The sequence below is a fragment of the Dromiciops gliroides genome, chromosome 6 (assembly GCF_019393635.1).
Source record: "Dromiciops gliroides isolate mDroGli1 chromosome 6, mDroGli1.pri, whole genome shotgun sequence".
In the NCBI taxonomy this organism is placed as follows: domain Eukaryota; kingdom Metazoa; phylum Chordata; class Mammalia; order Microbiotheria; family Microbiotheriidae; genus Dromiciops; species Dromiciops gliroides.
Genome location: NC_057866.1, coordinates 108,739,118 through 108,755,702, shown reverse-complemented (window position 1 = coordinate 108,755,702; position 16,585 = coordinate 108,739,118). Strand labels below are relative to the sequence as shown.

General features: G+C 40.9%; 1 protein-coding gene and 1 pseudogene across 1 annotated transcript; one reads left to right on the top strand and one right to left on the bottom strand.

Moving 5' to 3' along the window:
• Positions 1 to 437: 437 nt before the first annotated feature.
• On the top strand, positions 438 to 893 carry LOC122732059 (myosin light polypeptide 6-like). The gene has a single exon (XM_043972249.1). It carries the CDS (start codon positions 438 to 440, stop codon positions 891 to 893), a length of 456 nt encoding a protein of 151 aa, XP_043828184.1.
• Positions 894 to 15,007: 14,114 nt separating this feature from the next.
• LOC122732632 lies at positions 15,008 to 15,326 on the bottom strand (annotated as a pseudogene).
• Between the last annotated feature and the right edge of the window lie 1,259 nt (positions 15,327 to 16,585).

Below are 16,585 nucleotides of genomic sequence, written 5' to 3'. Positions count from 1 at the left end.
ACCCAGGAGGGAGTACAGAGCATATAGTATCCACAGGAAGATAATGTTGTATATTTGGAGCTAGCCTATACTCAGATTTCAGTGGTTTCACTTTCACTGTGTGACTTGGGGCAAGTTTCCTTCTCCCTGTGGGCCTTGATTTCCTTACCTGTTGGAATGGGTGGGGGGGTATATTCAGATATCTCAAAGCTTCTCTCCATCTCCAGCACCCTGTGATTTGGTGATGCTCTAGGCCATGCTCAAGTCCTGTTTTCTTATCCCCTTATGGTCAGGGACTTTATGTTATTCCTGCTTCATTATCCTAGATCTACCCTAGCTGTGATAATGAAGGTTTCATGATTGTGGTTGAAATGTTTCCATATTGATGGAGCCATTACATATGGCAGCAGCAGCGGCAGCAGTAGAGGCAACAGCAGAGACCGAGCTGCACGACCAAGATGTGTGACGTCACGGAGTATCAGACTGCCGAGTTCAAGGAGGCCTTCCAGCTGTTTGACCACATGGGGGATGGAAAGATCTTATACAGCCAGTGTGGGGACATGATGCAGGCCCTGGGCCAGGACCCCACCAGTGCTGAGGTGCTCATGGTCTTAGGAAATTCCAAGAGTGATGAGATGAATGTAAAGGTGCTGGACTTTGAACACTTTCTGCCAATGCTGCAGACTGAAGCAAAGAATAAGGACCAGGGCACATATAAAGACTACGTAGAGTGGCTTTGGGTGTTTGATAAGGAAGGGAATGGTACAGTCATGGGGGCTGAAATACAGCATGTCCTCATCACTCTGGGTGAGAAGATGACTGGGGAAGAAGTGGAAGCGTTGGTGGCAGGACATGAGGACAGCAATGGTTGTATCAACTATGAAGAGCTAGTCCAGATGGCGCTGAACAGCTGAGAACAAAAGTCCCCTTTCCACAAAGAATCCCCTAACTTTCTTAGTGTGAAAATGATCCTCTTGCCCCTGAAACAACTAACTACATTGTCAGGGTTACCAACATCCTTCCTTCCAACTCCCACCACATGTCCTCTTTAGCCTACCTACTCTCTGCTTTCACCAAATAAACTTGCTAACTGCTCTTAAAAAAAGAAATGTTTCCATATTGGGGAGGGTCAGGAGAAACTTCAGGAATTTCTGTACCAGGTTATGAATGAGCATAGGGACAGAATTCTAGTCTAAGCCACTAGAGGCTGAGGGGCTGGGATTAGAGGTCTTGGAAATGAAAGCTGGAGATTATAGTCACAGACCTGAATGAACCAGAGGCAGTAGACATGTCCAAAGAACAATCTGGGCTGGCTACTGGGGGCTAAGCTCCAGGGTTCATAAATCAAAGGTTTCGGATGGAGTGGGTGACTTATCTTATTGACGAGGAAACTGATTTCCAGAGAGGGATGTGACTTTTCAAGGCTTTGGCAAAACATTTATGTGAAACCAAATTTTCCCACTCCAAACCTAGTGTCATTTGTACTCCACCACACTCTCCATCTCCCCATTAAAACTTTTTCCCCCTCAGGATAAACACCTTCAGTTCCTTCCCTTTTTGGAGACCATGAAACCAGAGTTTGCTCTATGTGTGATGTCACCTTATCTTGATCTAGACTAACTCCAAATCTCACTCTGGAGATATGCTGCTTTCATGAATCAACAAGAGCGATTTGTAACCTGCCCATTAAAACATCAACCTTGGGCAGCACAAGACCTTTGCCCACATAGCACATCCATCACTTGGATGTATTTAATTCTACCCAGAATAATTTGTTTTCTTAAATAGGACAAGTACTCCCTCTGCGATCATGTAAACTACTTGTTTATTGGGCTAAGGCTTTACTTTTACATAAAGTCCAAGGTGAAGTACCCCAAGATTTGTCAGGACTCCCACATTTGGAGTAAATGAGGTCTTGGTGGAAAAGGTTGGGTTGAGTGTGGGATTTCTTGGCCTTGCTTTGTGTGTGATCATGGCTAATCCAAAAATTCCATTCTGGGACTTTGGCATCATTGTTGAGTCCTCCAGATTAACTGAGGTCAAGAGATGGGAGGAAAGAGCATGAAAAACCTTATGAGACAACAATTTATAATCTGTGTGATTTTTTTGTTGGCCTTCTAATAATATGAACAGTAAAAATGATGATAGTAACTAGTGTTTATGTAACTCTTTGAGGTTTACAAAGAATGTTGCGTATATTACCTTATTTGATCTCCATAATAACCCCGTGAAATAGATTCTACTATTAGTCTCATTTTACAGATGAAGAAACTGAGATTGAGAGAATTTAAATGATTTGGTCATATAGTAAGTGTCAGAAGCAGGGTTTGAACTCAGTCCTTTGGATTCCAAATCCAACACTATGCCGCTCTGCCACCTGGCTACCTAGAAAACCTTTGAATTGAGATTTAGCTGTGGGAATGTGTTCCCATGATGTGTCCCATCTAATAGATAATGGCAGGTAAAATACTGATGTAAATGATCATCTTGTGAAATGATATGGCATAGACCAGCCTCAATAAATGTTCTTTGGGCCTAAGAACCAATTCTCTAAATTAGGAGCCTGATAGATTTTTCTTCTTACTAGGAGAGAAACCCTGCCCTGATCAAATGCATTGGGAGTGCCAATGGGAATCAATACAAGAAACTAAGGATGTTAACCTGGTAGAAGAGAAGACTTTGGGAGTGAAACATGATAGCTCTGCTCAAATATTTGAAGGGTTTTCGCCTGGAAGAGGGATTTAATTCTCGCTTTTCCCTAGAGTATAGAACAAGACACAAAAGGAGGAGGCTGCAGAGAGGCAAAATTAGTCTTGTTATGTAAGAAAACTTCCTTTTAATTGGAGCTACCCCAAAGTGGACTGGGCTGCTTGAGAGGTAGTGGGTGGTTTCCTCTTGGAGTCTTCAAGGAACGACTAGGTTACAGATTGTCTGGTGAGGTGTAGAGTGGATTCCATTCTGGTTAGGAATTGGACCAGGTTCCCATTAAGGTTCCATCTCACTCGGAATTCTGTGATTCTGTGAAAACAAGTGGAATGTGAGTCTCTTCTTTACATCATCATGGCCCTGTAAACCTGCTCAGCAGTGGTGTGAATAATGCTAATGAGATTGTGTCCTGTTTGGGCTACCCCTCTAACAATCATTGATGCATGTCATGTCCCAAAAAGGTGACTGATACTCAGGTTTTAGGCTACTCCATGAGTCTATACTTTTTAAGTTAATGAGCCCCAGCTGATGAGCTCACCCTTAACATGCCAAATAGATGAAATGGTATTTATTGAAATGTTACAGTAAGAAACCTAGGATATATACTTCTACAAATATGTGGAACATTAACAAGAAGAATGGGCACAAACCTAAAGTACAACCAAAGTGAGGCATACACATAAGGAGCACATATATGGTAAGGCAATTCACATCTGGCAAAACCTATGGATGCCTCTCTCCATCTGAACCTTCAGCTACCATGGACAGCTCTCTTTTGAGTCCAAGTTAGCTTTCTTCTGTGCTGGCGAATGGTGAAGGTCATGCTCCTTGAAGCATCTTCCTTCCCCAAATAACTATCTCATTGTATCCTTGTGTATATGGAGTACATGTCTTTACTTCCTAAACTGTACCTCTAACTCTTTGCAACTGACTCTCCAATAACCAAATGGAGTATCTAGTTCAGGACATGTATCCCCATTGCTAGCTACAAGATAACTGATGGTGAGAGATAGGAGAAAGACCAACCTCCCACCTGGGGTCTCCTCCATAGGTAGCTTCTGATGTGCATGCCCTCATATTACCAAAATTCTTCACTTGAATAGCTTCATTTTTTAAAATATAAGGCTGAGAGGTGTGACTGCTTCACTCAGTCAATAACTACTGTAGAGGTTTACTACATGATTTAAGTTGGCTACATCCAGTTCCCAAGTGTCTATAATATTCTGAGATTGGTTAGGGAATTTCTTCACACTTTGCTATGGGAATATAAGAAGGCTCATTAACATCTCCTTTACACAATAATAGCTCAGATATTCATGGCATACTGAGATTTACAAAGCATCTTCCTTCTGAGAGAAGGGAATGTTGTCAGAATTAGATGTGAACTTCAAAGGGTGAATGACCAGATCCAGTCCTCCATGTAGAGCAGTGCAGTGGAAAAGAGTCAGACTGATAGTTAAGAAGTTGGAATCTTCATTGATTTGCTCAATTACCTCTGGTTATGTTACTTTTCTCTGGGACTCTACCATTTTCTGTAAAATGATGAAATTAGGCTTACTGTCTTCACCGTCTCTTCTGATTCTGACATTTTGTATTCTGTTTTCTATGAGGAGGTGTAGCTGTTTTCTATGAGGAGCCTTTGAGTGTTTTGAAGCTTCCATCCCTGCCTTCAAACCCTCACTATTATGAGATATTTTTGGTCAGCAACTGAAATTCTACCATTGCAAGAGTTCATCAGATTAAGGCACATTAGGCCACTCTGGGTCAAGTATACCTTATTGTGAATTAGTTCACTATTTTAGCTGTGGGATCTTGGAGCCAGAGGGTACAGATGAAGGAAGTGTTGATGAAGAAGGAGGGAAGAACTACTCAGAACTCGTGTAGAGAATGAAATGTTGAAATAAGGATCCAGAGCAGCCTTAGGATTCTGAGCATTGAGATGGTGGAGATGACAAAATTTTGCTGCCCTTGAAATTTTTCAAGGGGTTGATCTGAAGCAAGGACCCAGAGGACCTTTGGTCTCCACACCTGTTGAATATATGGCATCCTGAGAATAATAATGGTACTAACAACAATAATGAGAGACATCATAGCACAGAGGCTAAAGGGATGACCCCAAAGTCAAGAAGACCTGGATTTCTATCCTGACGCTGAGTCATACTAGCTGTGTGACATGCTGTCTTTGTGACCTTGGCCAAATCACTTAATCTCTCAGCCTCTATGTCCTCATCTGTAAAATGAGAGGGGTGGATTAAATGGTCCCTAAGATCCATTCCAGTCTAGACCTACGAGCCCTCATTTGAATAGTGCTCTCCTCAGAGGAACCCCATGAAGTACTTGTATCTTTACACTTGAATCCCCGATATATAGCACCTCTCCTGGTCCATAGATGATACTTAATAAATATTCATTGGTTGACTGATTGAAGTAGATAAAAGAATTTTTGTCAGCATCATTTTCCAGTTGCAGAAACTGAGGCTCACAGAAATTAAGCAATTCAGTTTAGATTACACAGCTAATTAGTATCTGACATTGGATTTAAACCACCTTGGGAAAGTGGCTTATCCTGTCTGACCCTCAGTTTCCACATCCCAAATAAGGGAGCTGAACTCAATGGTCTCTGAGGTCTTCTCTGAGCTCTATGATCATAGCATCCCTAGTCTCCTAGGTCCTAGTCTAGTACTGTAAACTTTGAAATCATTAGAGAAATGTTACTGCTAAGTGAGCTCTAGCATGATCACCCCTGAGGTCAAGGTACTTCTCCATATTTCTGTCACATTTCACCACTTTTTTAGTGGAACAATTATTGGCCTTATGGTCTCTGCTTGAGCAGATCATGCTGGGAGAACTTTATATCTCTTTCAACCCTGGTGATTTGCAGTGATTAGGGGTGTTTGCTGTATCCATAAAGTGGAGCAGAAACTGATCAGACTCCATGGCTCGGCCAAACCAGGTCTCTGTTTCCCAGAGTTAATCAGCCCTACAGGGACAGAGGGCCCTGCCCGCACCCTGGGCCTGGTGAGCACCTCAAGGCTTGATTATTAGATGATTCCCATATGCCCAGCACCAGGGTCTCTTGCTTAATTAATCCCAGAAACATTAATGCCCAACTTCAGACAACAAAATAATGAGTGGGGCTGTGAGCAATTCAAAGACCAGAGGAATAACAAGGACTCCCCAAGGAAGTGGCCCATCAGAAAACTGAGGTCGGGGGAAGCATGGGGATCCATTAGAGATGATGCTTGTGTTTTGTTAAGTGCCCTCTTTAATATAAATATAATGATATTGTAAATGTGTATATACAGAATAAAACATATAGCATTTTGAGCATTAGAACCACAAGGCTATTTGAGAGCTAGAAGGGTCCTTAGAACACAGAATGCAAAATGTCAGAGCTGGGTGGGAATACAGAAAACAGAATATAGAGTACAGAGCTTGGAAAGACCTTCAAATATCAATTAGCTACTTTTGGCCTCAATTTTCTTATCTATGAAATGAAAGAGTTGAACTATATACTCTCCAAGGTCCCTTTCAATTTTAAATGCATGATTATATGAACCTATAGGATGTTAGAGTTGGAAGGAACTTTAGAGGTCATCTGGTTCAACCCTTTCATTTTACAGATGAGGGAACTGAAGACCAGAGCTTGTAAAGGGACTTTATTAATGTTTCAGTGTGAGTTAGTGGAAGAGACTGGAAGAGAGAACCCACAACTCCTAATTTCCAGTTCAGAAAAGCTTACTTCATGTCTCCCCAAACTCCAATAGCAAATTATGGGAGACTGGGTTGGTGTGATCTGCATCCTGTCATTTCCTTTGGATTTCTAATAACTGTTCTAAGTGGAGGTAATAGAGGATTCTTAAGTGTTACCATCATGTATCAATCTAGATATCCAAGTCTAATAAATTATTTTCCCTGGACTCTGTTTTGAGTCCAACACAGTGGGAGGCAGGGGGCATGGGTCTTAGTGAACCCCAGACCCTAAGGCAAGGAAATCTGGATTTGAATCCATGTTCTGACACTTACTAGATGTGTGATCCTAGACAACTCTTTTTCTCTCTCTGCAATTCAATGGCCTTATATGTGAAATGAGAGCTTGGGCTAGTTGATCTTTAAGGTCTGACAAGAACAGAACTATTTTGAAGAACAATCATCTGTATAAAGTATAGAAGTCATCTGTATTTTATGGATAGCAACTTCCCCTTGATAGATTTATCTGAGAATCCTGGATCAGTTCAGGAGTTGAGGAAAAGTGCTATTCAAGAATCTACTGTATATCAGTAATTTTTTGGACTAGACCTGTGACTTCATAAGAATAGAAAGCCCTTCAGGATGAACTTTCTCTACCAGAGTGTATTGGCACCTGCTCATTGAGATACAGACATAAGGACTGTCCAGGGTCCTGAAATATTATGAGATTGAGTTACAGGGTCACACAGCCAATATATGTCAAAGTTAGACTTTCCTTTTATAGGCAAGTTCTTTACCTGTATGCTACCTTGATTCCTCTCAGGTATGACAACTTATTAAGAAGAAATTGAACAAATATTAAAAAATAAACTACTAGATCTTCCCAAAGGTGGAGAATAAGTCCATTGTGTTATGGGCTGCTATAATGAGCTCCTGATCGGGGTCAGCACCAGAATTTGAATTTGAACTCTGTTCCTTTATGGTTGTGTGACCTTGGGCATGATGTCCTTTTTCTTCCTTTAGACTTCTTTTCCTCATCTGTATATTGGAAGGGAAATGAGGTAGATGATCTAGAGCAGAGATTCTTAATCTTTTTTGTATTATAAACCCCTTGGGAAAGTCTGGTGAAGCCTATGGATGCCTCCTAAGAATCATTTTTTTTTTTAGTAATTGAACAAAACTGCTAAATTTTAACTGGAAGTTAGTGAAAAGAAAAAAATGTGTGTATGTGAAAAGAAGGTGTGTATATATGTAGGTATATATATGAAATGCAGATTTAATATATATGAAAATAAAGTGAAATATATGTGAAAAATATATAAGTGGAAATAAAGACATATTTGTATGATAAATATAAATAAAGATGCATGTGGATACACATGTATACTTCCTCTCCAAGCTCACAGACCCCCCTGAAATATATCCGTGAACCCTTTTCTTTGGGGGAGGAGTCTGTGGGTTCTAGGCTAAGAACCCCTGCATTAGATGATATCTAAGTACTCTTCCAGTTATAAATCCTATATATTGATGATAATTTTTCTGGAGCACCCCTCTTTGCCACCTCAAGCATTAGGGAGACTTGTAGACCTCTTCAAGGCTGAGCTGTAGATCAACAATAGTTAAGGGCCTTGGGATATCAGCAGAGCCTGTGTTTGGACCAGATGATTCTAAGGTCCTGCTGGCCACTCTGAGTTAAGACTTCTGCCTGAAAATATTACTATTTGCTTTCACACCAACTAAGCAAAAATCTTGGCCACTGGCATAATGTAATGAAGAGATGATGTTCATTGTGTGTTTGTGACTGGTAACTTTTTCACTCTTTTCTCTTTCTTTTTACCCCTACCTCAGACCAAAATACTTCCTCAGGGAATTTTCTATTCTAGAGAAGATTTTGGGCCATCTACACTCCCCCTCCTCCCTTCCCCAAAGGAACGACCTGGTCCTTAGAGGGAAGTCTTGGCCAAGGATTGGCAGCCTTAGTGAAGCTAGATGGAAAGCAAGTGCCTACCAGGGCCAATATTGGACATGCAGGGCACTAAGAAACCATCCTGTGATTTCCTCACATCTTCTTCCAGGAGCCTAAGGGAGGGGCATGGGCAGTTTGTTCCCAAACACATGGCAAGTGGGGTTATGAAGTGATAATGGCTTTTCCAGCTGGCTTTAGGGGTTGGCTCTAGATACTGCACTGGGGAGCCAGGGAGGAGGTTCATAAGACCATGCCATTGTTACATGAGACCAAGTCACGAACTTGGTTGGGCAAGCCAAGGTCAACAACATCTTTGCTTGTAAATCTCTAAGAGACATCTCTCAGTTCACAGAGGCTCCCTGAAGACCCGATGAGGCTGCAAACAGGATGTAAAGACACATTATTTAGAGGTGCTAAGTGCTATGTGTGTTGGGGTAGGCAAGGGGTAGAGGTGTGGATGACAGGGGAGGAGATCTGAGATGACTCCTCAGTACAAAAATCTCTTTATTGAAGCTCTGGTACCAAAAAAGCCTCTGTCTTCCTAGTCCAGAGAAACTGCCCCAAGTCCTGAAAACCTGAGGTTTAAGGATAGTCTTTTCTTACCCATTTTTCTGTCCTGCCTTGCCCATATTGAGGATCATATTGCTTAATATAATGGAAAGAAAACTATATTTGGAATGAGGAGATCTGGCCTCCAAGTCAGATGCAGGTCTGACAATTAGTATGGGAATGTCTCTATCTCTCTCTAAGCCATCTCTAAAATGCAGATAACAATACTTTAAAAATCACTCAAAAATGTTTTCAATTTCTCCCATTGAGAAAGGAAAGAAAGACTTACAATCTACCAGCTACTATTCTGAGTGCTTTACAATTATTATGTCACTTGGTCTTCACAACATTCCTGGGAAATGGGAGCTATTATTATCCATTGAAGAAACTGAGGCAGACAGAAGTTAGGGGACTTTCCTAGGATCACACAAGCTACAAAGTGTCTGAGGCTGGATTTGGACTCCAGTCTTCCTAACTCTAAGTCCAGCTCTCTGTCCACTCTACCACCTACAGGACTCTAAACTGAGGCTCTGGGATACAGCACTTTCATTGCCTAAATCTGCTGTCATGAAGAAAGTCCTTTGTAAAACTGAAGAGTACAGAAATGGGTGCTAATATTTCAGGTAGTAGCCCAGAAGTCAAAGGTGGCTCAGAGACATGGGAGTGGCCTGGTTTGTTCTGTTTTTCTCTTTAGGGTTCCATGATCATTCTATGATACAGATAAAGATGTGGACTTTCCCTCTGAAATGCAAAAAAGTCCTAGGAGCTATGGAACCCAAAGTGTATGGGGTAAAAAGGATCCCAGCACTGAGTGGAACCATGATATGGCTCTTCAATGATGACCAGTGACCACCTAGAATCTAGGGAAAAAAGCCAAACAAACCACATTAGAGAAGGCAGGAAGGTCCCAGTATCTTTAGTACCTATAAAAGGTAACTGGCAGGGAGGGTGGCAGTGGTGGGAATGGCAGGGGTTTCAGAACCCTTGGAAGTTCCTATCCACCTGATGGGACAGAATGTCATTGTTGGAGGAGAGCTCAGGGGCTATAGAATTCAAACTCAGATCCCTTTAACAGAATTTCAAACAAGCAGCCATCCACAGATTCTGATTCAATATCTCCAGTGACAGGAAACTCACTACCTCATAAGTTAATACATTTCATTGTTGAACAGTTGTGATGATTGGAAAATGCTTTCTCATATTGGACTGAATTCTCTTCATCATAATTCTCTTCCATCTCCATCCACTGCCCCTAATTCTATTCTTGTCAAGCAGAACTAGCTGAACCTATCTTTATTTAACATGAAAGTCCTTCAGATACTGGAAAAATTATGCTGGGTTACCCCCACATGTTCCTACAACTGCTCTTCATGTAACAGAGTGTTCAGTGGATTTGCTATCTTGGTTGACCTAATCTGAATACATTTGAGATTGCTTAAATCCTCCCTAATGCTAATGTGGCACCACACCTCAACAGAGTACTTCAGCTGTTATTTGGCCAATGCAGAGGATGACAGGACTATTATTGCTTTTTCTCTGGCTCTGTTTGGGCCAATGGAGACTAAAATCTAGTTAGTTCTTTATGCTACTTTGTCAGTTGACTCTGATAGTCCATTAAGGATTATTTTTTCACACTCACTACTGTCTAGATATACACTTTTCTTCTTAAATTTGTTTCATAAAATAGAAATACTGCAGGATTTGGAGTTGGAGGACCTGAGTTCAAATCCTGACTCTCTTAATACCAGCATCAATGATCTTCAGAGGAGGAGCAGGGTCTCTCTGGGGAGACATGATTGTCCCTGAATGTGTTTAGCCAATCTGAAGATGGAAAGGTGAATGGAATTCTACTGTCCCCGTGACAGCCAATTGTGTGGTATGTCTCCATCATAATCACACTCTGTCTTAAATACAATTTGCCAGCAAGTTAAGACATCACCTCCATGGTATCGTTAGTCATTTTAAAAAATGAAGGATGAACAAGTCATCCTTATTCTCCAACACTCCAATTTCTCTGCCTTTCTCTCCTTTTTTAAAGTTCTCAAGCGATCCCCTTCTGTGTAAGGTATAGGTCTCTCAGGTAATTTTTAACCTAAGCTCTACCTGGTCACTCACAGAAACGCAAAGGTAGCATTGTGAAAATTCCTTCCCTCTCCCCCCATACCCACTTCCTGTCTACCTGATATACCAATTCCTGTGTGTGTTACCCCTTCCAGACTTAGCGATTTCTGTATAGGGCATCAACATCCTTCTCGTCTCACTCATCCCATGTATCAATCCCGTTGCCAGATCTTGTTTCTTCCTTCCATCTGTTTGGTTTTTCTTAACTCACAAGGCTACCACCCTCATCCCCCTTTGCCTGGATGACTGTGTTGTTTTTCAGTCACCTCAGTCACATCTGGGATCCCATTTCAGTTGTCTTCATGACTTTATTTGGGGTTTTCTTGGCAGAGATACTGGAATGGTTTGGCATTTCCTTCTCTAGTTCCATGTAAAGATGAAAAAACTGAAGTAAATAGAGTTAAGTGCCTTGCCCAAGGTTACATAGCTAGTAAGTGTCTGAGACCAGATTTGAACTCAGGTCTTCCTGATTCCAGGCCTGGCACTCTTTCTACTGTACCACCTAACTATCTGATGACTAGATGACTGTAATAACCTCCTAATGGGTCTTTGTATTTCAAGCCAATCCCCTCTCCAATCTATCATCCTTATAGCTGTCAAAACAATTATCTTCAAATGAAGGTCTGATCCTGTCACTTAAGAAACTTGAGTGGCTCCCTTATTGATTCTGGGATAGAATATTTTTCCATCTTTAAAAATCTCATTCTTTTTACAATTTCTTTTTATATTAGTTTTATAATGCACACAATTGTTACTACAGTACTAAAAGTGTAGGGGAGAGTCTGGATAGGGAATGAATGCACTTGTGATTTCATTAGCATAGGGAACTCCAGGTTGATGGAACTTCCTCTACCAATGCAGGCCAGCGCCTCTTCTACACTTAGAGAGCTGTCTATAGTATTTGTGTCAAACTCATATAAGTTATACTGTATTTTAACTAATTTTTTTCAATATTTCCCAACTGTCTTTTAATCTGGCTCAACACTGGGGAGTGTTGTAGACCCCATGCACCCATTGGCTTCATATTTGATGCCTCTGGCCTAGAGCATTGAGGAGTTAAGTGGCTTACCCAGAGTCATGGAGCCAGTATGTGTCAGAAATAGAACGTGAAAGTGAATCTTTTGAAACCAGCTCTCTATGCACTATGCTATATTGTCTCTTAGAATACAAGTACAGAATTTATAAATAGATAAATCGTACTTATTAGGGGTACATGTTCAGTATTTTTTTTCCTGTTAAGGGTTGTTTGATTGAAACAGTTAGGAGACCACTGGCCCACACAGACTTTGGGAAATTCACTTAACAACTGTGGGCCTTGGTTTTCTCATCTATAAAATAAGAGGTCCCTTTCAGCTATAAATCTAAAATTCAATGAAGTTATTTAGTTTATCTTTTTCCATTAGTCTAATATTTGTGGTGTTAATATACTTAAAAGGAAAATGGAACATTATATTTAAAAGATGAATTTAAAATGTGAACATACATAATTAATAATAACTTACCAATAACTTCTTTATTCCCTTCTTATCTCTTTGATTGTTCATTCAAATGCAATTCAATATATTTCATAAAACCATTATATTGTTGTGTCAATGCATAGCATTTTTAGGAGCTAATTTTGGGTCCCCTAAGTAGAGCTTCACATTGATCTTGATTTAATTTTATCTTGTTAGGTCTTACCTTATTAGATTTGGTCTCATCAGATTCTAGTCTTTTGAGATGTGTTTTTTTAAAATCCCAGTTTTGTCATTCAATCCATTTCCTTTTGAATTTTTATAATCTATGGGGCCCTGGCACATAGCTTTCTTTCTTCATGACTAAGAGATCTCTGGTAGGTGCACTGTCTCTGCCTATGTCTTTTTCTATTGTGCCAGTTTTATCTTCTTTACTCTTTACCCTCCTCTCCTCTTCTTCCCCCTGCCCCACTTTACTCTCCATGACAGACCCCAAAGAGGATCATTGACAATGCAAGCTCTGGTGATGAAGGGTAAAATTAAGTCTTATCAGTCAGAGGAGGTCTGCCCACTCAGTGCAGTCCACAGGGGGTGGTGGGTGGTGGGTGGTGGGAATAAATTCCCCAGTCTACCCAGAGGATGGGGCTGTCCCTTCAAATCTAGTCACCATAGGCTGCCCTTGTTGTTCATACATATCCAACTCTTCATGACTCTTTGGAGTTTTCTTGACAAGGATATTGGAGTGGTTTGTCATTTCCTTCTCCAGCTCATTTCATAGAAGAGAAAAGTGAGGCAAACAGGTTAAGTGACTTGCCCAGGTGACACAGCTAGTAAGTATCTGAGGCCATATTTGACCTTAGGAAGATGGGTCTTCCTGATTCCAGGTGTCACCTAGCTGCCCAGTTAAGATAGGCATGGTCCTTAATAGCCAAGACCTAAGGATGTTTACTCTGGGGCTAGGCTGAGCAGGGAGCCATAAGCTGTCCCAGTTGTCAGGAGGATCTTGCTAGAGCATTAGCCAACCTGGACTTACACTTTTGGAGGTGTGGTAAGATTATTGGAATTTTGACTGACTCATTGGGAGGGGCCACACCTGGCCTGCCCTGAAGTTACGTATGCTACTGATGTCCGAAGGAGAAAACCTCTCTCCATAGGCGGTTTTTTAAGGACTTCCCCTTTTGGGGGAGGAATATTAAACTGAGGGGAGTCTGGGTCTCTTCCTGAGTTTCTTTCTTTTCCAGTGGTGTGAACAGTAGGAGTAAATGCTCAGGTGGTGAGTTAACATAAAAACCCTGCTTTCTTTTGAATTAGCTTAACTGGAAGCAAGTTGGGGGTTGTATAGCCTTAGGTTAGAGCTAGGAGGATTATCTATATTTCTTTTTCCCTATTCCCTTATCTTTGATTTTTATTAATTTCACCTTTGCTGTTTATTTTATTCCCAATTAATAAAATCTGATCCGTTTTTGGAAAAGAGGCTGTAAGGCTCCTTTCTTATTGTCCTGGGAGAAATATCTAAAAATGCAGTTTGGAGGGAAGGGAGCTTTGAATGTAGAGGTCCCACATTATTTCCGGGACCCCAATATTTTGGCGAGCCACCCAATTAACTCTCCATATATTAAATTTGGCCCACACAGAGGCTTCTATGCCTGCCTTGAGGTCAGCCAAGCCTATTGGCTGGCCTTTGCCTCATCTTACTCTGCAACAAACTGCTGACACTCACACTGACCTATGGTCCTCACCTGTCTGGCCAAATATTCTTTCTAGAGCTATTCTGTTTTAGGGATCATGCTGACCTTATTTCTCATTCATTCATTCATTAATTTATTCATTTATTCGCATGCCCAACAAGCATTTACTGAATGCCTACTATGTGCATGGGACTGTGCTGTGAGGGCTGGGGGTGAAATGAATAAGTCACAGTTTTCACCTTTTTAGCTGCTCATTCATTAGCACGGCCATAAGATCATAGGGTAACAGATCTAAAGCCTGAGTGAACTTTGGGAGCCACTGAGTCTAATTTCATCATTTTATTCATGAGGGAAGCTGAGGTCCATTGAAATGAAATGGTTTGTTCAGGGTCATATTGATAGTCTGGTCTCTAGTTCCATAACCACAGGACTCATGTCTGTTATGGGAAATAACAGATCTCAGGCAACTTGGTACAGACATACCTTGAAGATATTGTAGGTTTGGTTCCAAACCATCGCAATTAAATGAATTTTGCAATAAAGTGAGTTGCACAATTTATTTTGGTTTTCCAGTACTTATAAAAGTTATGTCTACACAATACTGTAGTCTATTACATGTGCAATAGTATTCTGCCTAAAAACACAATGGACATGACCTAATTCTAAAATACTTTCCTCCTAAAAAATGATAACTTACACCTGGGACTTCAGTGAGTTGTAATCTTTTTGTTGGTGGTGGGTCTTGCCTTGATGTTGATGTCTGCTGACCTATCAGGGTGGTGATTGCCAAAGACTGGGGTGACTATGACAATTTCTTTTTTTTATTGTTTGTCAAATGGCAGGCAGGGTCCAGTTTAGTCCTTCTGGGCAGCAGCCTCTTCCTCATGGCAGCCAGGACGTTGCTGAGCTCCTCTCTCTTCCTCTTGGCTCTGATGTGGGTTCCCACCCTTTTTTGATGAACTTTAGGGCTTGCTTATCCTTGGAGACCTTTAACCATTCCATGGCCTGCCTCTCATATGGGGTAAACCCACACACCTCCAGGATCATATCTCTCACAGACTTGGTGTGTTTGGTCAGGCGCCCATGGAGGAGGCAGTGTTGTGGCTTCGAAATGTTCTTGGTAACTTTGTGGCCCTTGTTGAGGCCCATGGCCATGGGGTAGCAGATGGCCATGGCTGTGGCGTGATTATAGCCTCAATGGCAGCCACAATAGAAGGTAACAATTTCTTAAAATAAGACAATGTTATAGTTTACCACCTCAATTGACTCTTCCTTTCATTTAAACACGTAGAGGCTATTATAGAGTTATTAATTGGCCTAATTTCAATATTGTTGTGTCTCAAAGAATAGGGAGGTCCAAGGACATGGAGAAAGACAGGAATGGCTGGTCAGTGGAGCAGTCAGAACAGACACAATATATATATATATATATTTTACATATAAGGTATTTTATTTTTTCCGTTACATGTAAAGATAGTTCTCAACTTTTGTTTATACAAGCTTTACAATTTCAGATTTTTCTCCCTCCTTCCCCTCCCTTCCCCCTCCCCTAGACAGCAGGTAATCTGATATAGGTTATATCTATATATCTATATACATATAGATGTATATATATATATATATATATATATCTATACACACACACATATATATATATACCCATAATAACATTAATCCTATTTCTGCGTTAATCCTGTTATAAAAGAAAAAATCAGAGCAGTAATGCAAAACCTCAAAATAGAAAAAAAAAAACAACAGCACCCAAAACAAAAGAAATAGTATGGTTCAATCAGCATCTATACTCCACAGTTCTTCTTTTTTTTCCTTGGATTTGGAGATCCTCTTCTATCATGAGTTCCCTGGAACTCTTCTGTACCATTGCATTGGTGAGAATAATATAGTCCATCACAGTAGGTCAACACTCAATGTTGATGATACTGTGTACAATGTTCTTCTGGTTCTGCTCATCTCACTCATCATCAGCTCACGCAAGACCCTCCAGGTTTCTCTGAACTCCTCCTGCTCATCATTTCTTACAGCACAATAGTATTCCATTGTATTCATATACCACAACTTGTCCAGCACCCCCTCAACTTCCAATTCCTTGCTACCACATAAAGAGCAGCTATAAATATTTTTGTACTTGTGGGTCCCTTTCCCCCTTCCATGATTTCTTTGGGAAAAAGACCTAAAAGTGGAATTGCTGGGTCAAAGGGTATGCACAGCTTTATCACCCTTTGGGCATAATTCCAAATTACTCTCCAGAGTGGTTGGATCAATTCACAGCTCTACCAACAATGAATTAGTGTTCCAATTTTCTCACAGCTTCTCTCTTTTAGAGATGAGGCCTTTATCAGAAGTACTGGCTTCAAAAATTGTTTCCCAGCTTTCTGCCTCCCTTCTAATTTTGGATGCATTGCTTCTGTTTGTAC

Coding starts and splice junctions, on each gene's coding strand:
- LOC122732059 (XM_043972249.1), top strand. CDS start 438: ATGTGTGACGTCACGGAGTATCAGACTGCCGAGTTCAAGGAGGCCTTC.